Source organism: Panthera pardus, unplaced genomic scaffold, assembly GCF_024362965.1.
Source record: "Panthera pardus isolate Hobbes unplaced genomic scaffold, ASM2436296v1 HiC_scaffold_11, whole genome shotgun sequence".
NCBI lineage: Eukaryota > Metazoa > Chordata > Mammalia > Carnivora > Felidae > Panthera > Panthera pardus.
In genome coordinates this window covers 10092009-10118379 of record NW_026526666.1, presented here as the reverse complement: position 1 = coordinate 10118379, position 26371 = coordinate 10092009, and the positions used below count along the sequence as shown (strand labels likewise).

Below are 26371 nucleotides of genomic sequence, written 5' to 3'. Positions count from 1 at the left end.
GTTTCGAATCTAAAAGAAGTCCAAAGAAAAATGACGTATAGATTTATGACTCTTAGATTTTATTAAAAATTAGGCTTAGATAAGGAACATTCATAGAGTATACCTGAATAACTGATCATGTTCAGAGAACTTTGTAATAAAAAAAATATATACTACCAAGTAAAGCCACTAACCACAAAAATTAAAAATATATATATATTCATGTTTCAAAAGCTGAGTCAGTGCTTTGATCACTGAATACAGCCAATGAACAGCTGATCATAAACAGGTTTTTCAAAAAAGCTGAAAACTTATGAAATCTTACCCTGCTCATGATGATGCCACTTATTTCCAACACAGACATATCCATCTTTTTGCACTCATTCCCTTCCCAGATTATTGCACTAACTCGATCAGAGGCAGGACTTGAGTTCTGAAGCCAGAATAAGTGGTTCTAAAAAGAAAAATATAAAACTATTTTCATCCACCTTTATTTCTTCCCTCAGTTGGATTTTCTCCCCATTGTCCAGCTCCCAGGCCACAGTTGCCAGTGTTAGACCTCATCATTCTATTCTCTCCTTCACAGAGCTCAATACCAATGACAAACCTCCATCATGCTGATCTCTGGTCCTTTTTTCTTCACTAAGATATTTTCTTACCTAGAGAGAGGCTAAATGTCTTCTGTAATGATGGAAACTAGGATTCCATGATCTCCAAGGTGGCCTGGCTTCCCTCTCTAAATGTGTGGAAGGGAAGATAAGCTTGGTGTATTCATGGCATGTTAAGAAGGAAAGTATTTCTAGAGCAGCATGACTATACTGGAGGTAGCAGGAAATTAGCTAGGAGAGCTGCTAATAGGCCTTACAAGTTGCATGAATAACTGAGGAGTTAAGCCTTTCTCTGGTCTAATCAGGACACAGAAAAGCATAAAAAGCTCAAGAGGACAGGGGTGCCTGGTGGCTCAGTAGGTTAAGTGTCCGACTCTTGGTTTTGGCTCGGGTCACGATCTCACGGTTCGTGGGTTTGAGCCCCAGGTCGGGCTCTGCGCTGACAGTGTGGAGCCCGCTCGGGATACTCTTTCTCTCCCTCTCTCTCTGCCCCTCCCCTGCTCATGCTCTCAATCTCAAAATAAATAAATAAACATAAGAAAGAAACAAACAAACAAACAAGCAAATAATCCCAATGGAGGAGGGAAAGCAATTAAAAGATTTTAAGGGGAATGGCATCATTCCAGCTGCAGCATGGAAAAGCAAAGGGAGCAGGCCCACAGAAGCTGCTATAATGATCCAGATAGCAGCCAATGATGGTCCACCCCAAGCAGGGGAGACACAAGTAGACAGACACAGATATTCAGTGGAGTCAAGAGGACATATTAGTAACACACTAGAGAGGGTGGGGTCAAGAACCACTCCAAGGATGGGGCACCTGGGTGGTTGAGTCGGTTAGGCATCCAACTCTTGGTTTTGGCTCAGGTCATGATTTCATGAGTCCGTGAGTTTGAGCCCCACATTGGGTTCTGTGCTGGTGGCACAGAGCCCGCTTGGGATTCTTTCTCTCGCCCTCTCTCTCTGCTCCTCCCCGACTCACGCTGTCTCTGTCTCTCTCAAAAGTAAACAAACTTAAAAAAAACAAAAAAAGTAAATAAACTTAAAAAAAAAAAAAAAAAAAGAACTACTCCAAGGTTTCTGCCTCAGGCGGTCAGTGGTGGCATTCAAAAATATGGGGATAAAGGAAGAACAGGATGGATAGGGTAATTGGGAAATGATGAATTCCTTTTGATATGGTTTCATGTTACCTAATTATGCTTATATATGCCTTAAAATTATACTGAAAATCCCAAAAGTGCAAAGGAGGTCAAGATTATCAGGATGTCATGTATAACTACTGAGGGCTAATGTAATTTAGATGAATCTTCAGACTAAATGTAAAGAATATTTAGATTCAAACTTTGACAGCAAAATTGAAAGAAGCTTAAAGCTTTAATAAGAAAATGTATGTTGTTTCTGGTTAGTTTTAAAAAATTGTATACATTTAATGAAGCAGGATTTTTTTATGAAAATGTGTAACCTAAATCAATGGTATCCTAGAATCAAGAAAATTCAATGATTAAACAAATGAATATCCAGAATCCAGTATTTGTAGATCACTGTGGAAATATTTAGCCTAAAGAACAACAAAAAAAGGAAGAATCATGATCATTGTCACCAAACATCTGAAATGTTGATTTGAGAATCACTTCTTAACCATTCAATCTATCCAGCAGTGGAGAAAGCTCTCTCATGAAGTTAACAATCACTCTGACTCCAGAAGTACTTACACAGAGGCCACTGATAATCTGATGGCAATACTAATAATAATGCTAACATTTATTAGGTGCTTACCCTTTGCCAGACATTGTGCTAAGCACTTTATATTATCTCATTAGATATATCACAATAGTCCCAAGAAGGAGTAACGATGATTACCATGTAAGAATTCCTACATTGGTTGGAAGGTTCAAATACCTTCTAAGGAATCTCCAATTCCAGGTTCTCTGATTTTATGATATTAATATAAGACCTAAAATTAAAAGCACCACTGGGTTTATACATTACTAGAGAAGCAAGTAATGCCATTTCTTAGTAATTCACACATCATGCTGCGATGTCGCTGAAAATATGAGGTTGATATACCATTCAAACACCACTCTGCTCACATAAAATGAACATTAAGGATCATTCTAAGGAAAATAATGAGAAAAAGTGTTATGAAGAACAATTCATGTTAGGGCAATTCCAGAGTACCTGCCCCTGAGTTCTAATTCCAACGTCTTCACTTACAAATTATGCTCGATTTCCTCATCTCTACATTAGGGATAATAATAGTATCTACCTCATTCAATTATTGTAAAGCCAAACGAGATAATACGGCCCCTGGCATGTGTAGGTATACAGTAAATATTGGCTACCGTCACCTTTACAGACCTGCTGAAAAACATCTTCTTTGGGATCACGCTTGGTCCCTGAATGGAGGGTGTTCACATGGGCCCCCTCACTGTCACTGGTGACAGATGACCGGCACTCTGGGCCATGCAGCAGGTCGTCCCATAGCATATCCTCGGTCTCTGAGTCATGGCGGGTGCTTTCTGAGTCTCTTCTGGACATGGTCAGGCTTCGAGAGCCACCACTCATGCCAGACCTAGAGCCCTTTAAAGGGAAACAGAAAAACAAAACTATTTTTTTCATTCATTTTTAAAAGCAATCATATATCTGAAACAAAATTAAAGCAAGATATCTGTGGTGATGGCTGGCAAGCTCCCGTAAACTTACCCCCAAATATTCACCTGTTCATAAGGCTTCACATAACAATAATACATTTTAAGATATAAATGTTGAACCCTGTGTGACTCTCTAACAAGCAGGGCTGTAAAAGGACTCCCTCTAAGAACTGACTGCCAAATCATAAGGCTGTTTGACTGGAATGCCCTGGATAACAGTGACCTCTGCAAGCCCCTCCGGAGGGCCTACCCTGGAAAGGTGTGGCAGAGCCTTCTGACATTCCCAAAGTGTCCCCTACTCTAAATACAGTGAGCGTGACTGCAGATCTAGTCGTGTCCCGGGGCCCGGCCAACCACGGAAAGGACAGTCAGGCTGAGCAGAGGCTGCACGGTGCAGCTCGCCTGCAGCATAAACAGAAACACGAATGTTTTCCCACGCCCCCAACTGCCTTGTCAATCAAAACAAAAACCACCTACCACCATCTGCCCCGTCCCCCTCTGAATTATAATATTCCAAATATACAATATCCTATTAGCTGCATGATGAGATTTGCTGCTCGTCTCTCAGGGGTCCTTTCTCAAAAATTTATCTTCATCAGCATCAGTGCCACTTACAAAGGAATGATACTTAAGAATAAACTCTATATTCCAAGTAAATATGAGGGAGCCTTTTTGTCATCTGGGGATTGAGGAAGCTCTTGCCTGCCAAGCATCAGATCATCTATGATACTTTCAAGATCAGAGTCAAAGTGAAACAGAGCTCCTTCTCTTCGTGGGGGTGAGCAGCCAGAGAGGTAGACAGACAATTGACGGCAGGGGAGGCCAGGAAAATAGAACCACTACGTCAGGACAATCAATAAAAAAAGCAGTGGGTAAACTTATCACACTCAGGAATACACCCTGAACAATGACCTCTCAGAAGGATACATTACCTGACTGAAGGCTGCCGATTCAAACTCTGATTCAGCCAGACTATCTGAATCCCGTGCAATGTGACACCACTTGGTGGTGGTTTTCTTTACCTGCCAAAAATCAAGCCAATAAACAATAGGAAAACATGTCAAATATCTTGTGTTAGCATTCAGTGATTTAGGAGTTAATGCCTATACTTTTACAAACTAAAAATTACCTGAGTGTTTAGGTGCCTAGAAAGTATTGACTTTCTATTCTTAACTTCACAGCCGTTGTCACTTGAGGCCCCTTCCACACTCCTGCGCAACATCATCATCTGTGTCCGGGCTTCACCGTCCTCCTCACTTGACAGATCATCTGAAATCCCATTACCCAGATGCCTAAAAGCCTCCTACAAAGAGAACAGCAATTTCTCCCCAGGGGACAGCCCAAAATACTCTAGTAAGCGGCATGTGTAAAAACAAAAAAACAGGTAAAAAACTAAATGGTAAAGGTAACCCAAAACTGAACAAACCTATATCTTACTTGGTGTCAATAAAGAAAACTCTCTTGGCACTAAGCAGCCTAAACGGTGAGGCAGTATTATGTAGAGAGGTTGGAAACGCAGGCGTGAGTCTGAATCGGAGCCCTTCGACTTCCTGGCCACGTAACCTGAGGCAAGTAACTGAATCTCTGGGGCTCCTTTTCCTCAGAGGAAAAGGGATGATAATAAAAGCACCTATCTCACAGAGCTACTGAAACAATTGGATGACTTACTACACGTAAAGCACTTAGAATAGTGTCTGGTTGCAGGAATGACTCAAACAGATTAGCTGTTTTTGTAATTACTAAATGCCACAGTCTAACAAGTGAGAAGATATTTCAAGACTATAAAATGTAGTTTTAGAGATAAAACATCTGTGCTAAAGCTAGAAAATAGCTTCCCAAACCCTACTATATTATCATTGCATCTCTGGAATATGACACAGGAGCCTCTACACACAGATCCGTTGATGAAATCGACCAGCCTACTCCTAAGACTGGGTCAGTAGCCTATCAAATAACAAGGTCTAGTCCCAGAAATTAAAAGAATAAACTACAGTCTTCGCGTGTTACTCTCCTTTTCATGTCCTGTGGTTTTACATTTCACTTATTTGTTAAGACAAATTACACAAACCTGTTAGTATCTATTTGATACCTCTAGCAGAGTCTACGAATAGGAACATTTTATGCAGGAAAGAAAAGATTTTGCTATATATACTCATCTAAATCTTACCCTATGGCACTTTTCTCCATCTGAAAATTTTGCTTTCTCTTTTGTTTGCCACATTCTAATCTCTGGTCGACACTGTCTCTTCTTAATGATAGGATGCAGACAACTTGGGTCATTATCAGTTTCAGTTCCTTTGTTACATATTAATTTCACTCTTTTAATCCTAATTTTATAAAAGGAAAACAAAGATTACTAGCATGAACTATCTTTCATGAAATCACTTTCTTCTGAAGAATGTAATACACCTGACCCTTGAACAACACAGGTTTGAACTACAGGTTCCACTTATTCGTGGACTTTTCAAAAAATACAGTACAGTATTATAAATGTATTTCCTCTTCCTTATCATTTTCTTAATAACATTCCTTTTTCTTTACCTTACTTTATTGTAATACAGTATATAATACATACAACATACACAATATATACTTATTAACTATGTTATTAGTAAGGCTTCTAGTCAACAGGTACCTTTAACCACAGGCCAACTGTGTATTATTCTGGAAATCAAGAAAATGCAGAAATCCTATTTTTCAGGCTTCTAGCTTGCCTAAGGGTATAGGAAGCCAGAATACAGGTATCGCTAGTCTCCAAAGACTCATCACTATTAATTTTGAGAGTAAGCCTCCTCTTTTCAGTTTTGCAAGCAGGTAGCTTCAGTCTTCTCCACTTTCCCTCTCAAACACAGTGCCAATGCCTACCTCACATCACCTGTTTATGCCACTTCCTAGAATGTCTTCCCCTCACCTGTCCCTCAAAGCCCAGCAATTCTTGGCTCCTTCATGACTCCTGCTGATTACTTCACCCCTGAATTACTCTGTCTGCTCAACTACATGGCCTCTCGTCAGCACGTAATCACTTATAGTATTTTTACATTGCTGTGACTGTATCATACTCATATCTTCCTATTTAGACAATAAAATCACTGAGAAAGGGGATGCCCAGTGCCCAGCACAACGTTCAACACAAAGAAGCCAACACTTCAACTGAAGAGTGTAACCCGTCTTTAGCAAAGTAGGGGAATATACAAGTGTCCCCCCCCCCCCCCGCTTTTCTACAGTCCACATTGTGCCACTTAGCTTTTATGGAAGACTTACATTAACACCTGTCGTGTTAACCAAAAGAAACCTGAGGAGGATTTTTGCTTTTGCGAACAAAGGTGTAAAGTGAAACTAGCACTCAGTATTTGTTTCACCGCGAGCCATTATGGGAGCAGTGCGCCTACAAGCTGCCGGCCAGCCGCAAGAGCGGCCCCTGAGGGCCCCGTCCCTGGGAACTACACTCAGCATCTTAGCATCAAGCTGCCAGAGCTTCGAACTGTGTCTGTGAGCATCTGTGCTTCATCTCAATCCACTAGTAAGATGTGTCCTAAGGTATCAGAAAAGCCTAAGAGAGGCTATTTGGCGGGGGGTGGGGGTGGGGGGGGGGGGTGGTCTAAGAAGGCTCAAAAGTTTCTCTGCAGAAATTAATGGTAATTGCTTCTTCACTTTATTCCATTTTGACCCATGAAAGGTTTCAAAGAACACTCTGCTTTCGGAAAGTGGGGGAAATGTGCACTTCATCTTCAAAAAAAGGAACCGCAAGGGGCACCTGGATGGCTCAGTCGGTTAAGTGTCCGACTTCGGCTCATGTCATGATCTCATGGTCCATGAGTTCGAGCCCTGCATCGGGCTTTGTGCTGACAGCTCAGAGCCTGGAGCCTGCTTCGGATTCTGTGTCTCCCTCTCTGCCCTTCCCCTACCCACACTCTGTGTGTGTGTCTCTCTCTCTCTCAAAAATAAACATTTAAAAAAAAAAATAAAGGAACTGCAAAAGAACTTTGTTTTTGAGTCATAATCATTAACATATGACAAAATAAGTATTTCCTCAAGTCATACTAGTGTTGTTCCGACCTGCAAAATCATGAAGAAGATAGAACATGTTTTGGATCCACTTCCCTTTCTGTCCTATAGCCCATCAACACCAGCCTCCTGCATCCCATTTCTAAAGAGGTATCAGCTTCCACACTGAAAAATATCTGATCTTTTTAAAATTCTTTTTTTCCCCTCAAGCTGTCAGCTGATACGGCTTAAAATATTTACCCTTTCCAAGTATTTATATTTCTATAATCTTGTGGTCTATAATACTGTTAAAAATCAAACAGAATGAACTTTTATGGTAGAATACTGGACTTATGGGTAACATGACAGTGGAGACACCTGGAGTAAACAAATCCTTCTAGAATCCTTAAAAATCATACCACAATTATGCTTACACTGTATACTCCCAATCAGATAATATACTATGTTAACACTAATGTGAATACAAAATCAAGTAAAAATTCCAACATAAGCCTTCTCACCTGTTGCCAAAGAGACTGTCCCAAAATCCACCAATAAAGGGTATAGATTCCAAAGTTTCTACTCCTCTGACTTTATCAGAAGAGTTATTTCCATTTTCTCGGCTCCCGTCACCATTTACAGTTTTTCGTAATTTTCTACAAAAAAAAAAAAAAAAAAAGTATTTCAACAACTTCAGGTTATTCAAGAACTTGTATGTTTCTACCCAAAATATCCCTACAGAAAATGATAGCAATGGGTTACTACCTGAAATTAAGTATAGTGAACTTCTTGTAATGAGGATAAAATCATGCAAGAATGTTTCTGACTTAAGGGCAAAACCAGGTTCGAAACCAAAGTCCTATGCTATCATTTTGTTTAATATTTAAAGAAATTGAACTGATATCAAAAATATTACTAGAAAAAAATTTTTCACGTGTATGACCAAGAGTCTTTCCATGTACATTCAACACCACTAGCACAAAGAACAATGCCTTTAAATATGGATGTCAGAAATCTATCCATCTGACACATTTACTCAGAGAACACAAAATAACAGCAATTGATCACTTTGTATTGATACCCTAAGCAGTTAAAATATATATCTAAATCACCAAGATACACCACGGGATTTCCTTAGAAATCATTAATTGCAAGGAATCCTCTCTTTGAAAAAAAAAATGGTTTGAAAATAACATTCAAAAATAAGAATAAATATGTTGAAATTCATTGCGAAAAAATCTCATTTGGTAATTGCTTAGGAAAACAAAAATTTACAGATATTCTGAGAAAAGATAATGTAACTTTTGGAAGGTAATATACCTAACATTTACCTTAAAAGCCTTTATAACAGTTCCAAAACTCACAGATGGCATATAACCAATAAAAACAAAGTGAATTCAATGTATAGAAAAGAGAAATTAATCTCTGTTAAAAGCTTAGAGCACTTAGAAATCCATTCTTTACATAAACTGGAAAAAAGTAAAAATTTTACTAGCACTAGCCCAATGTACTAACATCCTTGTTTACATAGTGAATTTTCACCAAATTTTGATTGAGACTGAATGTCAAAAAATTTTTTTTCAAAATCACTGAAGTAAATTTTAAGAGTATAACTATTGCAGTATCAAATTTTTCCTCTTAAACAACTTTACTGAATGACAAAATCCCACCAGGGATTAAATAGGTCATGACAAGGTTTCTTAGCATCTGGAAGAAGAACGAAAAGCATTTTTTTTTTTTAAGCCAAAAAATAATTTAAAAAAAATTGTAGGGGCGCCTGGGTGGCTTGGTCGGTTAAGCGTCCGACTTCGGCTCAGGTCATGATCTCGCGGCCCGTGAGTTCAAGCCCCGCGTCGGGCTCTGTGCTGACCGCTCAGAGCCTGGAGCCTGTTTCAGATTCTGTGTCTCCCTCTCTCTGCCCCTCCCCTGTTCATGCTCTGTCTCTGTCTCAAAAATAAATAAACGTTAAAAAAAATTATAAAAAAAAAAAATTGTAAACCAGGAAGATTTTTTATTAATTTCATCAAAGATTTTCTAAGTCTGGGGGCGCCTGGGTGGCTCAGTCGGTTAAGCATCCGACTTCAGCTCAGGTCACGATCTCGCGGTCCGTGAGTTCGAGCCCCGCGTCGGGCTCTGGGCTGATGGCTCAGAGCCTGGAACCTGCTTCCGATTCTGTGTCTCCCTCTCTCTCTGCCCCTCCCCCGTTCATGCTCTGTCTCTGTCTCAAAAATAAATAAACGTTAAAAAAAAAAATTAAAAAAAAGAAGATATTCTAAATCTGTTCAATGCCTCTCTCAGAAAACACAACTACAAGTGCAATTTCTTATCTTACCTTCTTCTCCGATTTCCATTGTTTCCCGATGGCCTTGTTATCTGAGTAGACACAATTTGACAGTGGACAGTTCCCATGAGTAACATAAGGCACAAGGGTCCAAGTACTTCGCTTACATTCACAATAGGCATCATAAAATATAACACGAGTGCTATAACTGAAAAGAAGAGGTTTCAAAATGTAAAACATCACGGCTCATTCTTTATGCCTAATCTTAGCAATTGTACAAACTATTGCTACAAAAATCTACCAATGTAATTTTTTTGTTTTTGTAAATTTACATCCCAGCTAGTTAACATATAGGGTAATAATGATTTCAGGAATAGAATTTAGTGATTCATCTCTTACATGTAAACACCCAGTGCTCATCCCAACAAGTGTCCTCCTTAATGCCCCTTGCCCATTTAGCCCATCCCCCTACCCGACACCCCACCAGCTATCCTCAGTTTGTTCTCTGTATTTAAGAGTCTCTTATGGTTTGCCTCCCTCTCTGTTTTTATATGTTTGCTTCTCTTCCTTTATGTTCATCTGTTTTGTATCTTAAATTCCACGTATGAGTGAAGTCATATGATATTTATCTTTCTCTGACTTACTTCACTTAGCGTAATACACTCTAGTTCCATCCATGTTATTGCAGATGGCAAGATTTCATTCTTTTTGATCACTGAGTAATATTCGATTGTGTGTATATACACATATATATACATACACACACACCACATCTTCTTTATCCATTTATCAGTTGATGGATATGTGGGCTCTTTCCATACTTTGGCTATTGTCAATAGTGCTGATATAAATATTGGGGTGCATGTGCCCCTTTGAATCAGCACTCCTATATCCCTTGGATAAATACCTAGTAGTGCAATTGCTGGGTCATAGGGTAGTTTTATTTTTAATTTTTTGAGGAACCTCCACACTCTTTTACAGAGTGGCTGCACCAGTTTGCATTCCCACCAGCAGTGCAAAAGGGTTCCTCTTTCTCCACATCCACGCCAACATCTGTTGTTGCCTAAGTTGTTAATTTTAGCCACTCTGACTGGTGTGAGCTGGTATCTCAGTGCGGTTTTGATTTGTATTTCCCCGATGGTGAGTGATGTTGAGCATTTTTTCATGTGTCTGTTAGCCATCTGGATGTCTTCTTTGGAAAAGCGTCTATTCATGTCTTCATTTCTTCACTGGATTATTTGGATTCTGGGTGTTGAGTCTGATTAGTTCTTAATAGATTTTGGATACTAACGCTTTATCTGATATTTCATTTGCAACTATCTTCTCCATTCCATTGGTTGGCTTTTGGTTTTGCTGATTGTTTCCTTTCCTGTCCAGAAGCTTTTTATCTTGATGAGGTCCCAATAATTCATTTTTGCTTTTGTTTCCCTTGGCTCTGGACACATGTCAAGTAAGAAGTTACTGTGGCTGAAGTCAAAGAGCCTGTTGTCTGTTTTCTCCTCTAGGATTTTGATGGCTTCCTGTCTTATGTTTAGGTCTTTCATTCATTTTGAATGTATTTATGTGTATGGTGTAAGAAAGTGGCCCAGTTTCATTCTTCTGCACAAAGAGCTTTCATGCTGTCCAGTTTTCCCAGTGCCATTTGCTGAAGAGACTGTCTTTTTTCCATTGTATATTCTTTCTACCTGTGTCATGGATTGGTTCACCATATAAATATGGGTCTGTTTCTGGGCTCTTTACCTGTTCCATTGATCTATGTGTCTGTTTTTGTGCCAGTACCATACTGTCTTGATGATTATTGCTTTGTAATACAGCTTGAAGTCCAGAATTGTGATGCCTCCAGCTTTGGTTTTCTTTTTTAGGATTGCTTTGGCTATTCGGGGTCTTTTCTGGTGCCATACAAATTTTAGGATTGTTTGTTTTAGCTCTGTGAAGAAAGAATGCTCATATTATTTTGATAGGAATTGAATTGAATATGTAGATTGCTTTGGGCAGTATTGACATTTTAGCAATATTTGTTCTTCCAATACATGAGCATGGAATGTTTTTCCATTGTGTGTGTGTGTGGGGGGGGGGGGGGCGGGGAGGTTCTTCAATCTCTTTCATAAGCTTTCTATAGTTTTCAGTGTAAAGATTTTTCACCTCTTTGATTAGGTTTATTCTTATATATTTTATGGTTTTTGGTGCAATTGTAAATGAGATCAATTCTTGCATTTCTCCTTCTGCCATTTCATTATTAGTGTATAGAAATGCAACCTATTTCTGTACATTGATTTTATATCCTGTGACTTTGCTGAATTCATGAATCAGTTCTAGCAGTTTTTTGGTGGAGTCTTTTGGGTTTTCCACATAGATGATCATGTCATCTCTGAAGAGTGACAGTTTGACTTCCTCCTTGCTGATTTAGATGCCTTTTATTTCTTTGTGTTGTCTAATTGCTGAGGCTAGGACTTCCAGCACTATGTTGAATAACAGTGGCGACAGTGGGCATCCGTGTCTCTTTCCTGACCTTAGAGGGAAAAGTCTCAGTTTTTCCCCATTAAAGATGATATTAGTGGTGGGTCTGTCATATATGGCTTTTATGATCTTGAGGTCTGATCCTTCTATCCCTACTTTCTTGAGGGTTTTTATCAAGAAAGGATGCTATATTTTGTCAAATGCTTTCTCTGCATCTATTGAGAGGATCATGTGGTTCTTATCCTTTCTGGTATTAATGTGATATATCACAATGATTGACTTGCAGATATTGAACCAGCCCTGCATCCCAGGAATAAATCCCACTTGATCGTGGTGAATAATTCTTTTAATGTGTTGTTGGGTCTGGCTGGCTATCTTGTTCAGAATTTTTGCATCCATGTTCATTAGAGAAATTGGTCTGTAGTTCTCCTTTTTAGTGGGGTCTTTGTTTTCAGAATCAAGGTAATGCTGACCTCATAGAATGAGTTTGGAAGATTCCCTTCCATTTCTATTTTTTGGAACAGTTTCAGAAGAATAGGTGTTAACTCTTCTTTAAATGTTTGGTAGAATTCCCCTGGAAAGCCATCCAGCCTTGGACTCTTGTTTGTTGGGAGATTTTTGATTACTGAATCAATTTCTTTACTGGTTATGGCTCTGTTCAAATTTTCTATTTCTTCCTGTTTGTTTTGGTAGTTTATGTTTCTAGGAACTTGTCCATTTCTTCCAGATTCCCCAAATTATTGGCATATAATTGTTCATAATATTCTTATTATTGTTTGTATTTCTGCAGGGTTGGCTGTGAGCCCTCCTCTCTCATATTTATTATTTCCCATTTCTGCTGGTTTTGGGCTTTCTTTGCTGTTCTTTTTCCAGCTCTTTAAGGTGTAAGGTTAGGCTGTTTATTTGAGACCTTTCTTCTTCTTTAGGAAGGTCTGGATTGCTATATACTTCCCTCTTATGACTGCCTTTGCTGCATCCCAGAGGTTTTGGGCTGTTGTGTTTTCATTTTCATTGGCTTCCATGTATTTTTTCATCTTCTCTTTAATTTCTTAGTTAACCCGTTTATTCTTTAGTAGTATGTTCCTTAATCTCCAAGTATTCATGGTCTTTCCAAGGTTTTTCCTGTGATAGATTTCAAGTTTCATAGTGTTGTGGTAGGAAAATATGCAAGGTATGATCTTGATCTTTTTGTAGTTGCTGAGGGCTGATTTGTGTCCCCCTATGTGATCTATTCTGGAGAATTTTCCATGTGCACTAGAGAAGGGTGTGTATTCTGCTGCTTTAGGATGAAATGTTCTGAATATATCTGTTAAGTCCATCCAGTCCAGTGTATCATTCAAAGGCATTGATTCCTTGTTGATTTTCTGCTTAGACGGTCTGTCCATTGCTGTAAGTGGGGTGAAGTCCCCTACTATCATGGTGTTATTATTAATGAGCTTATGTTTGTGATTGATTTATATATTTGGGTGCTTTCTTGTTGAGGGCATAAATATTTACAATCGTTAGATCCTCTTAGTGGATAGACCCCTTAATTATGATATAATGCCCTTCTTCATCTCTTATTGCAGTCTTTATTTTAAAATCTAGTTCATCTGATGTAAGTATGGTTACTCTGGCTTTCTTTTGGCGACCATTAGCATGATAGATGGTTCTCTATCCCCTACTTTGAATCTGTAGATATCTTTAGGTCTAAAATGGGTCTCTTGTAAGCAGCATACAGATGGGGCTTGTTTTCTTACCCATCCTGATACCCTATGTCTTTTGACTGGAGCATTTAGTCCATTGACATTTAGAGTGAGTACTGAAAGATGAATTTAGTGCCATTGTGTTGCCTGTAGAATTGGAGTTTCTGGTAATGTTCTCTGGTCCTTTCTAATCTTTGTTGCTTTTGGTCTTTTTTGTTGTGTTTCATCTTTTCTCCACTCAAAGAGTCCAACTTACAATTTCTTGCAGGGATGGTTTAGTGCTCATAAACTCCTTTACTTTTTGTTTGTCTGAGAAACTCTTTATCTCTCCTTCCATTTTGAGTGACAGCCTTACTGGATAAAGAACTCTTGGCTGCATATTTTTCTGATTCAGCATGTTGAATACATCCTGCCACTCCTTTCTGGCCCGCAGAGTTTCTGTGGTCAGGTCTGCTGCAAACCTGATCTGTCTTCCCTTCTTCTTCTTTCCCTTGCTGCTTGTATTCAATATTTATGAGCACTATACATTTCTGGAACGAGGTGGATATTAAATCAAACAAACAAGAAGCAAACATTAAGCACTTACTATGTGCTAGGGAAGGGAGGGAGGGAGGGAGGGAGGGAGGATGAAAGGAAGAAAGAAAGGAAGGAAGGACAGTCCCTGCCCTTATGGAGTTCAGGGTCTAGTTGAAGCAAACAATCATAAATACAATGGCAAAGCACCAGGGAGGCATTATGGAAGAAGGGGCTGGTTCTGCCTGATGAATGCAGGAGCAGGCTTTACAGAGGTGGAGACAATGGAGCTGGGCGTTGGATGAGTAGGAGTCCACCAGATGGAGAGGAAGGGGGGAAGCACATTCCAAGCAGAGGAAATAGCACCTGAGCAAGCAGAATCTTGAAAGCACATGCCATGGTTAAGTATTAGGAGTAGTCCAGCACAGCTAGAGCATAAAGGCGACACAATATACAATTTATTTTGATTGAGAGAATCATTCCACAGTCTCTGTTCATTCTTCTGTAATTTACCAGGCATCATCTTTCCAGTTCTGAAGTCTAAACTGCAGAGGTCAACAGTATTTCCCAGGTACCTTGCCAACCGAGGTTTGCTTCTGAACTTCTTACCACTTGGACTGAACTAGTTGACATCAATCTTGCTGGCACTGAGTCCAGATTTTTGGATCACTTCCTCCTTCTTCCATGGGGTGGGGGGTGGGGAGTGGGGGGGTAGGGCCGGGCAGTCCATCCTCTTCCTGCTCTCCGTGGCCCAGGGTCCCCTGGGCCCCAGCCCCATGCTCCCAACAGGAAAGGAACCGGCTTTTGCTGGGGGGCACTGCCAAGTGGCACTGTCGCCGCCACTCAGGGGACACCGCAGCCCCGGCCACAGTCGCCACCCTGAGCGCCTTCCCTGCACACACCGCTCACCGGGGACAGAGTGAGCGTGTTGCCCTGGCCCTCCTGCTCTGTGGTGGAGTCACCACCAGCACCACTGCTGCCCACGCCGCGCTCTCCCCCCGCTCCTGCTCCAGGTGGCAGCCAAAAACCTATCAATTTTAAAAGTACAAGGTAAAAGCACATAACTTCCGACAATACGATCCACCAACACATCAGCTGAGGCAAAACCTGAAGTCTCAGGTCACAGAGAAAGAGAATGATGTGTTTGAAGGATTTGCCTTTCTGACAATAATCTGGATATTTCAAAAGGCTTTCTACCAAGAAATAGCTAGATGCTGTATGACACATACCTTATGAAGTGATGTTCTGCTCTGAGGATCAGTATTTTCTAATAATTTCCCACAATTATACAGGTAGCAATTAGCAAAGCTGGGATCTGAACCCAGCCAACTGGGCTCGAGTCCTTACTCTTAACTACTATGCTATGAACTGCTCTATGCAATATGAACTGTCCAAAGAAACAGATGGTGAAAGAAACAGAAAAATATCAAAAACTACATCCAAAATATTCCAGATACAATTTAATAGGTGAGTTCTTTCAGACTTTCATGTAAAATTAATTCTTAGATGCGCCTATGTGGCTTAGTCAGTTGAGCATCCCACTCTTGATTTTGACTCGGGTCACGAGATCAAGTCCCACATCGGCTCTGTGCTGAGCATGGAGCCTGCTTAAGATGTTCTCTCTCTCTCTCTCTCTCTCTCTCTCTCTCTCTCTCTCTCTCTCTCTCTCTCTCCCTCTCTCCCTCCCTCCCTCCCTCCCTCCCTCCCTCCCTCCCTCCGCCCCTCTCCCCCTTGTGCATGCTTGATCTCTCTCTCTCTCAAATAAAAAAATAATTAATTAAAATAGAGCACCAGGGTAGGTCAGTCAGTTAAGTGTCTGACTCTTGATTTTGGCTCAGGTCACGATCTCATGGTTTGTGAGTTTGAGCCCCGCCATCAGGCTCTATGTGTACAGTGCAGAGTCTGCTTGGAATTCTCTGTCTCCCTCTCTGTCTCTGCCCCTCCTCTGCTCACGCTCTCACTCCCTTTCTCAAAAATAAATAAACATTAAAAAAAAAAAAAAGATAATTCTTGTGCTATATAAACTATTCCTATGTGGAGAAAAAGCTACCAAATTCATTTCATGCTCTAACAGCCTATCACCCAAACATAAAAATGACAGCACCAAAACAATAAACTACAGATCTTGCTGGCTTATGAATATGGATATAAATTTACTACTAAAAAGCAGGCACCATGAATGAAGGGATTTTTTTGTCTCTTGGGTTCACTGCTATAGCTAGATCAGTATGCAGCACATAAGAGGCACTTATTATCTGTTGAATGAATAACTGAAATACTATCAAAGTAAATTTGACAATAAAACAAAGAATAATTCACCAAGACCATGCAGGGTTTATGCTGGAGCGAAAAATGTATCTCAGAGCCCAGACAGAACACGACTTGTGCACACATTGTAGGCACTTACATGTTTGTTTACTGAACTGATTTAATCCAATAATTTAATAACATAATTTGGGTGATATATATACAAATCATCTCAATTGGCAATTATGTAAAAGGCCTTTGTCCCTGATTCCTGGGAGGTAACCTCTAAATCCTTGGAATTTTTCAAGTGATGGAAGTACCTTGGTTATTCACAGTGCGCCCCTTGGACCATACCTGATAGTTTACGCCAATGAGGTGGCTGCAGATGGGGTAGCCATGCCAGAAAGACCAACCATGTGATTAGAGGGTTGAGGCTCTGAGGCACATTGGATCAGCCTGACCTCTGGGAAGGGGTGGGGAGGGAACAAAGGCTGAAGACTGAGTTGGCCACTTGATCAATTACTCGATTAGTTATACCTACATAATAAATCCTCGATAAAAATTATGGATACCAAAGCTTGGGTGAGCATCCCTGATTGACACTAGTCTGTCAGCTTTGCTACCCATCATGGCAGAATGGGTACCATATCCCTGAGGATGATGAAAACTTCCTATTTTGAATCCTCTCACACTATGCATCTGTTCTAATTTGTATAATAATATACTTTTAATATTACAAAACTGTAATTGTAAGTATAACACTTTCCTGAGTTCTGGGAGTGAATTATCAAACATGCAGGAATGAGTGAGGGACCCTCAAAACTGTAGCCAGGGGGTCAGAAGTTAGGGTAGCACTGGGGAATCCCAAAGTGAGGCTGGTGTCTGAAGTGAGGACAGTCTTGTGAAGGACTGTACCTTTAACCACTGAGTTTGGCCAATTCCTATGGTGAAAAAGCATTCCACAAAAATTAACATTTGTTCCTGATTTGTAATTAATCTTAAATGCCAAGCTCTTCTAAAATTACAGGAATATAAAAATATGTCCCTTATATACTAAAGAGTAAGTGAACACACATCATACTAATGAAGACATTCTGAATCGAGACCAAAACAAGGATGACCATTCTTACTGTTATCACCTAAACACTGCTCTGAAAATGTTGACTAATTCAATAATAGTAAATGAAATGCATGAAAAATGAGACCAGATTTTCATTATTTGCCAAAAACATGGTTGTATAATAAGAAAATCTGAGAGGAGCACTGAAAAACTATTCAAATTAATGAGAGGTTAATAAAGAGGCCGGTTATAACAATTTTAAACATAAACAGCCTTCAAATGTAACAGCACTAACCAGTTGAAATTTATAAAATAAAAAGTATCATATCTGCAGCAGCAACAACAAAAATAAACACATAAATATTTTACTTTAATGTAGAAGTACCCAGTGTCCATTGATGGATGAATATTTAAATGAAATATGGGATATACACATAATGGATTCTTATTTACCCTTCAAAAGGAAGGAAATACATGTGCTACATATGGATGAACCTTGAAAACATTATGCTAAGTGAAATAAGCCAGGCTCAAGAGGACAAATACTGCAATGTTCTACTTACATGAGGTACCCAGACTACTCTAGATAGTCACAGAGGAACTGTGAAAGTAGAGTTCAGAGAGAAAGTAGAATGGTTGCCCGGAGCCCAAGAGGGGAGGAATTGGGGAATTATCGTTCTATGTCTCAGTTTGGAAAGATGAAAAAAGTTCTGGAGATGGACGGCAGTGATGGTTGCCTAACAATGTAAATGGACTTAATGCCACCGACTGTATATGTAAAAACGGTGAAGATGGTAAAGTATATGTTATATATATTTTACTGGATTAAAAAATCTTCCTAAAAAACTTTAGGAAGGGGCGCCTGGGTGGCTCAGTCAGTTAAACGGTCGACTTCGGCTCAGGTCATGATCTCGCAGTCCGTGAGTTCTAGCCCCGCGTCGGGCTCTGTGCTGACAGCTCGGAGCCCGGGGCCTGTTTCAGATTCTGTGTCTCCCTCTCTCTGACCCTCCCCCGTTCATGCTCTGTCTCTCTCTGTCTCAAAAATAAATAAACGTTAAAAAAAAAATAAATTAAAAAAAAAAAACTTTAGGAAGATCTAAGAACTAAAAATCCTACAAAGCTTTAATAAATAGAGATGTAACAGAAGACTTGATTAAAAGGTGAAATATATCAATTTTCTCCCCACTCCCCCTAAATATATCAAAATCTTCATGGGAAGGGGGAAGTTACAGTCTAATTCCAAATTAGTTTTTCGTTTTGATTAGGATAAAATAATTCTAAATTATTTTGAAAAAGTAAGCAAGTAAAAACATCTGAGAAATGCTGAAAAGGAATACTACTCAATGTTACTACATATTAAACAACAATAATTAAAGAAATGTGGTACAGATACGAGAATAACCAGAATAACTACAGATTCTGATGGGGCAGAATATGTAGTTTAGAAATAGACCATGGCATATATGAAAATTAATATATATAATTTAAATTCTTCAATAACATGTGGAAAAACATTTACAAGTTCATTTTTATAAGCAACCAAAAAATGCAAACTATATGAGTAACACACAATTTTTTTGTACATTCAATTAGGTAACATTTTTTAAAATTATAATAATGATAGTCAGATTGTGCTAAGACAAGCACTGTCATCCACTACTTTCCAAAAAGAAGTGTGCCCCCAGCAATTTCATTTTATGTACTAAAAGCCTTAAAATGTTTACATTCTTCAATCTCTTAATTCTATTTCAGAGAATAAATTCTAAGGAAATAATATAAAATATGGAAAATTTTGTTCATGATGGCATTATTAATAGGGATAAAAACCCAGGAATAATCTAAATGTTCATAATATGGAAAGTTATTTAAATTATGATACTTTTATATAATGGAATACTAAGTAGCTATAAAAAGTATTTATGGTAAATCCATATGAGAGACTCACATAGACATGAAAACGATCATTTTAAATGACAGTGTATTCATATGATGGAATATTATGCAGCCATTAAAATGACAGCTATTTATTTACAATTAAATAAAATTAAAATTCAGTTCCTTAGTCACACTAACCACATTGCGAGTACTCACAAAAACCACACATGACTAACAGCTACTGCACTGGGTAGTGAGACATAGAACACTTCTAGCATCATCAAAATTCTATTGGACAGCATTGTCACAACTTTAGAAAACTGAACTTACAGATCCATAAATTCATAGATTTATCTTTCCCACTATAAGTTAATTCAAAAAAACTGACACAGATAAAATAAAAGTCACCCCAAATCCTTCCACCCTAACCCAACCTTCACCTACTCTGTTCTAATTCATGTCTTTTTTGCTTAGGTATAACCATAGTATATACATGGTCCCCTTTCAGAAAGTATTCCTGGTAGGCAGTGGCCATATAGTGGTAAAGAGAATGTGCTGGGTCCCTGAATGTAGAAGAGAAACGTCAACATCAGGTAGTTGTGGAATACAGAAATTAAAATAGAGGGGCGCCTGGGTGGCTCAGTCGGTTAAGCGTCCGACTTCAGCTCAGGTCATGATCTCACAGTCCATGAGTTCAAGCCCCGCGTCAGGCTCTGTACTGACAGTTCAGACCCTGGAGCCTGCTTCGGATTCTGTGTCTCCCTCTCTCTCTCTCTGCCCCTCCCCTGCTCATGCTCTGTTTCTCTCTGTCTCAAAAATAAATAAAAACATTAAAAAATTAAAAAAAAATTAAAAAAAAAAAGAAATTAAAATAGATTCCTGGGGAATGGTAGGACTATTTAGAAGGTACATGGGGCACTTGCATGGCTCAGTTGGTTGAGCGTCCAAGAACATGATCTCGAGGTTTGTGGGTTCTAGCCCCACTTCGGGCTTGGTGCTGACAGCTCGGAGCCTGGAGCCTGCTTCAGATTCTGTCTCCTTCTCTCTCTGCCCCTCCCCCCTTGCACTCGTCTCTCTCAAAAATGAATAAGCATTAAAAAAAAAAAATTAGAAGGTACAGATAGGGCTGCCCTCTCTATGAAAGTTCCATCTGAGTTCAGATCCTAAAGATGAGAAAAAAGATAGCCTTCAAACAGAATGCAGAATTCTGTATGAAGCACAGAAAAAGGGCCAGTATACCTACAGCAAGCAAGGAGGAGAGCAGTAAGACACGACCTCTAAGAAGTCAGCAGGGAACAGACCACGTAGGGCACTGAAGCTGTGGTGAGGAGTCTGGATTTTTACTCCAAGGGCAATGAGAAATCTCTCAAGAGTTTTAACCAGGAAAATGACATGATATGAATTCTACTGTAAAAGATTTGTCTAGTTGCTGTAAAAATAATGGTTGGTAGAAAGAAGGCTCAGAGTAGACATTATTCCAGTGGTCTAGGCAAAGTGATGCTAGCGTCGTGGACTATGATGAAAAAAAAAAATCCAGAGGTCCATTTTGGATAGGATTAGGTTCAAGATACCTGTTAAATCTCTATACAGAAATGCCTAAAAGCAGGCAGTTGGATTTATAAGTCTGAAGTTCAGCAGAGAGATCTGGCCTGGAGATATAAATTTGAGAATCACCAGTTGATCAGCTATTTTAAAGCAATGGGGCTTGACAAGAGTACCTAGAAAAGAGAATCCAGGATCCAATCTTGAGGTAATCCAATATTCAAAGGTCACACAGAAGAAAAGATTGAAAAGGCCTGGCCAGCAAGACGGGTAGAAAGAAATTCAAGAGAAGAGAGTTAGACAATCATGTTTGCTCTCTGTGAGCTAATAAATCGAAGATGATCCCCAAATGGTGTACGTTCCTTCATTTCTTTGTACTTTAAACTCTTGAAGGAAGGGTAAAACTAAGAACAGTAAGGTCTGCATCATCTAATAGCAAAAGCAGCAAAAAAACAAAACAAAACAAAAAAACCTGTCATAATTTATTCCACCCCTCCAATTACCTTGCATGAGGTAAAGCAGTAGCAGCCAAACAAAGATTCTTAAAGAGGTAACCTGAATCCACCAATTGCTGAACAACGGGAAAAAGACAACTCGAACAAGCCCCTTTCGAGTCAGAGATGTCCACGGAATTTCAGGTTTGGCTTTGGCAAATGTTGAGCCTTTAAATATACAATAAAACAAAACATCAAACATTTACATATACTATAGTAATGCTTCCTTGTAACACTATATTAAAAACAGCTGAGAGTAAAAATCAACACATAACCAGTTCAGTTAGAAAGAATCCTCTCGGGGCGCCTGGGTGGCTCAGTCGGTTGAGCGTCCGACTTCGGCTCAGGTCATGATCTCACAGTCTGTGAGTTCGAGCCCCGGGTCGGGCTCTGTGCTGACAGCTCAGAGCCTGGAGCCTGCTTCAGATTCTGTGTCTCCCTCTCTCTCTTCCCCTCCCCTGCTCATGCTCTGTCTCTGTCTCAAAAATAAATAAAAACATTAAAAAGAATAACAAAAAAAATAAAAAGAATCCTCTCAGATGTTCATTAAATATAACTCCTTGCCTCAATCACTAGGACAGGAGCTCAAAATAAATCAGGCTTACATGAATGTTATACAGTATATTTTTCTCAATTACACAACAGCAATTTCCAAGTTCATCCCTTTTTTACCCTTATGGACACCATGTATATAATTTACGCTTATGGACACCATATATATAATTTATATAGCCACACAGTACCAAAGCAAAGGGGAAAAAATCCTAAGGCCTGAATGAGGGAAGAATATTCCTTTTGGAGATTAAAGTACCATCATAAAGGGAAGATAATATCTAGCACCACTATGAAATAATATAATAATATACATAAGAAATGAGCCAAAGTTGGAACTCACCTCTGATTAAGTCCACGTCAATCAAGTCTGGTTTTATGTGACCCATCTTTTTTGGTTTGTTTTTGAAGCCCTAGAATAAAACAAAACAAAACCAGAGATAAGGCTAAAAAGCTCTTTTAAATACAAAAGGTAAACTCACATTTTTTTTTTCTTTATGACTCCCTTTTAACGGGGACACTTTAATCCTAATGTTCCTTAAAAGAACTTATCATTAATGTTTTAGTTTTTAGTTTATCAAGTAATACAAAAAATATACTTTTACCACTTTTTAAAATGATCCAACAATAGGGCCACCTGGCTGGCTCAGGCATAGAGCATGTGACTCTTAATCTTGAGGTCACAAGTTCAAGCCCCACATTGGGTGTGGAGCCTAGTAATGTTCTGGTTTTTTTTTTTTTTTTTTTTTTTAAAAAAAAGAAATTTTAAATAAAAAAAATTAAAAAAAATCCAACAATGCCAAAGGATCAGTAAGTACAAAATAGCAGCCCCCTCATTACCCTCCCCCCCCACCCCGCCCCTCCTCTCATCAAAAACAAATAACTTTCATCCTTTTTTTTTTTTTTTTAAACTATTTCTCTTGGTATTTACTTCCATACTTCTAAATAATATGTTTATACTGCCATTATTTCATTTATTGATTCAAAAAATAATTTACCAATTCCTAATACAGCATGTAAGAATTTAGTTCTCTTATACAGCTAATCCCCACATCCTAACTTCCACCCCTGAAACATATATCCTAGTTATATTCATTTTTGATAAATCAGTAATCAATAGTTATGATCATCATGAAATATTCCCTGTAAGCCATATTTTATATTTTTATTCATGGTCGGTTAAAATATTTATCATTTTCAAATACTCAAATGCCAGAACATTAATCAAAGTCTTTTATTTCTTAAAAAAAAAATTTTTTTTTTTTTGGAAAGACCCTTCCCAGAACCTTCTATCTTCATGTTGTAATCAGATTAGTTGCTCTCCAGGCCTGCTGCACAGCTGACTGTAATGCAGGACTTCTCACTCTCACTCTGACAACCCCCTTCACCTCTGCGGTGAATCTCTAGCTCCTACACCTGTCTTCCTGAAGCACATCCTTCACATGCTTCCTGAGAAAGGGGTCACAGAAGATAACTTTTTTAATCCTTACATGTCTGAAAATGAATTCAGTCTACCCTTATGCCTAATTAAAGGTTACACTAGGTGTAAAATTCAAAGTTGTTAACAATTTTCCTTCAGGAATTAAGACATTTTTCTGTTTTCTAGCTTCCAATGTTGCTGTTGCAAACTCCAGTGCATTTCTGATTCCTGATCCTTTGAGCATGAATTGTTTCTTTCCTCTGAATCTCCACTTTATTCATGGTGTTCAGAAATTTCAGAATGATGTGCCTTGATAGGAGTCTTTTACATCTATTGTGCTGAAAAATCCCTTCTATACGGAAATCAATGTCTTTCAGCTTTAAGGAAGTTTTCCTATAATTTATTTTCATATTTCTTCCCTCTAAGACTTAACTTTCTCTTCTATTTTCTACCTCTTTTGTCTTTTTATTCTGCTTTCCAGAAATTTCCTCAAATTTCTCTATTAAATTTTTCATTTTGACTCTTTGGGTTCATTCCTTTCTATTCTCTTTTACTTTGGGGATTTAGTCAAATATCTAATAAGCATCGGCTGTTTCCTTATATACTAGAATGAGGTGCTGAAAACCTGATGGACTAAGTATTCTACTTCAAGGTTTATACCCAAGACAAATGTGTATGTATTTCACCAAATAATGTGTATAAAATGTTCATAGAAGAATTATTTGTAAGAGCCCCAAATTGGAAACTACCCATCAACACTCATATGTTGCCCATCAATAGCAGAATGGGTAATTGTAGTGTTGTGCTAAATAAACTATAATTATACAACGACATGAATGAATCTCACAAACATAACACTGAACAGAACACATTAGATTAAAAAATGTATGTACTGTATAATTTCACTTATATAAAGTTCAAAAAGGTAAAATTAATCTATAGCACTAGCAGTTGGGATACTGGTGTACCTCTGCTGGTAACAGTGACTGGAACAGTATGTGAGGGAAGCTTCTATGGTACTGCTAATTATCCATCTCTTGATCTTAGTGCTTGTTACACGGTTATGTTCAGTTTGTGGAAATTCCTCAATCTGTACCTTGAAAATTCTGTTATATACATATAAGTATATCCATATTTCCTGAGCACGTTTTACTTCAACAGAAATTTTTTTTTAATATAATTTATTGTCAAGTTAGCTAATATACGGTGTATACAGTGTGCTCTTGGCTTTGGGAATAGATTCCCATGATTCATCGCTTACATACAACACCCAGTGCTCATCCCAACAAGTGCCCTCCTCAATGCCCATCAACCATTTTCCCCTCTCCCCAGCACCCCCAATCAACCCTCAGTTTGTTCTCTTATGTTCTCTTTGTTCTAAGAGTCTCTTGTGATTTGCCTCCCTCTCTGTTTGAAACTATTTTTTCCCCTTCCCTTCCCCCATGGTCTTCTGTTAAGTTTCTCCAGTTCCACATATGAGTGAAAATATATGATATCTTTCTCTGCCTGATTTATTTCACTTAGCATAATACCCTCCAGTTCCATCCACATTTCTGCAAATGGCAAGATTTCATTCTTTCTCATTGCCATGTAGTATTCCACTATATATATAAACCACATCTTCTTTATCCATTCATCAGTTGATGGACATTTAGGCTCTTTCCATAATTTGGCTATTGTTGACAGTGCTGCTGTAAACATTAGGGTACATGTGCCCCTATGAATCAGCACTCCTGTATCCTTTGGATAAATTCCTAGTACTGCTATTGTTGGGTCATAAGGTAGTTCTATTTTTAATTCTTTAAGGAACCTCCATTCTGTTTTCCAGAGCAGTTGCACCAGTTTGCATTCCTACCAACAGTGGGAGGGTTCCCGTTTCTCCACATCCTCGCCAACATCTGTTTCCTGGGTTGTTCATTTTAGCCACTCTGACCGGTGTGAAGTGGTATCTCAATGTGGTTTTGATTTGTATTTCCCTGATGATGAGCAAATGTTGAGCATCTTTTCATGTATCTGCTGGGCATCTGGATGTCTTCTTTGGAAAGTGTCTATTCATGTCGTCTGCCCATTTCTTCACCGGATTATTTGTTTTTCAGGTACTGAGTTTGGTAAACTCTTTATAGATTTTGGATACTAACTCTTTATCCGATATGTCTAGAAATTCTTTAAAACTTATTGGAAGCTCTGTGTATATGAGCATAGCTTATAGATTTGGGGTTTCACTTCAGTGTAATCAACCAGCTAGAGGGAATCACCCAATGTCCATATCTGGAGGGATAGGAAGGCTACAGATTTCTGTGGTGGAAGTTCTGATATTAAACCAATGTGGGGGGGGGGTCACAATTCTGGTTTTAGTATGATTCTTCCCTGCTCTTCGCTGTCCACAGACCCTCTCCAATGAATTTTCTCAGAATACCAGTGGTCTCCTTCATAAGGGGCACTGTTGCCTGTCTTTAAGGGATTGATGAGAAGACTGGAGGTCCAACCTCTCTGTATACAAAGGTCATTTAATCCCCTATTTTTAGCCCTGTGGCTCACCTCTGCCTCACATAGAACCTTGGTGCATTCAAGTCCTAAGCCTCTCTGGGGAGCTTTGCAGGCCAACTGGCATTCTCCTATGCTCTCCTGACACTCTCTTCCATTCATTTTTTATCTTCCAAATATATGTAGATTTCTCATTTGCTGAGACCTTCCTCCTCAATCTTTTTCCTTGACTTTGGGGAGGTACCCATTCTATACAACCCCTTTATGGATTCCTTTCATGTAACTTAGTGGTGATTCAGAAGGGAGAGATTATAAATGTGTATGGCTAATCTACCACATTTAACCAAAAATCTAGTCCTAAACTTTTTTTCAGGGCATGAAGAAAGAATCCTTTCAGGGCCTTTATCATCTACCACCTCAAATTAAAGCAGCTTAATTTGTGATGTTATTAGACATATATTCATTTCTCCTAAAAGATAAAAATGCATGGACTTTTATAGAGTACTTGCTACATCTCCAAGTTTCTAATGTTTCTTAAATTA

General features: G+C 38.8%; 1 protein-coding gene and 1 pseudogene across 14 annotated transcripts in view; both read right to left on the bottom strand.

Moving 5' to 3' along the window:
* Positions 1–26371, bottom strand: part of PHTF1 (putative homeodomain transcription factor 1) — a 93815-nt gene that overhangs the window by 43265 nt on the left and 24179 nt on the right. For 12 of the 14 annotated variants that reach the window (XR_008418055.1, XR_008418060.1, XR_008418061.1 and 9 more), the window contains 10 exons: positions 22269–22338; positions 21383–21541; positions 21056–21133; positions 9552–9708; positions 7741–7875; positions 5403–5562; positions 4365–4538; positions 4168–4257; positions 2943–3164; positions 305–433 (listed from right to left, as the gene is read on the bottom strand). Coding sequence is in view for 6 of the 14 variants with exons in the window: in XM_019457887.2 (XP_019313432.1) it covers positions 305–433; positions 2943–3164; positions 4168–4257; positions 4365–4538; positions 5403–5562; positions 7741–7875; positions 9552–9708; positions 21056–21133; positions 21383–21541; positions 22269–22338 (1374 nt within the window). In the remaining 8 variants the exon portion in view is untranslated. The remainder of the gene's footprint in view (positions 1–304; positions 434–2942; positions 3165–4167; positions 4258–4364; positions 4539–5402; positions 5563–7740; positions 7876–9551; positions 9709–21055; positions 21134–21382; positions 21542–22268; positions 22339–26371) is intronic. The other 2 variants (XM_019457889.2, XM_019457890.2) reach the window with 1 other exon arrangement.
* Positions 11607–17029, bottom strand: LOC128772972 (uncharacterized; annotated as a pseudogene).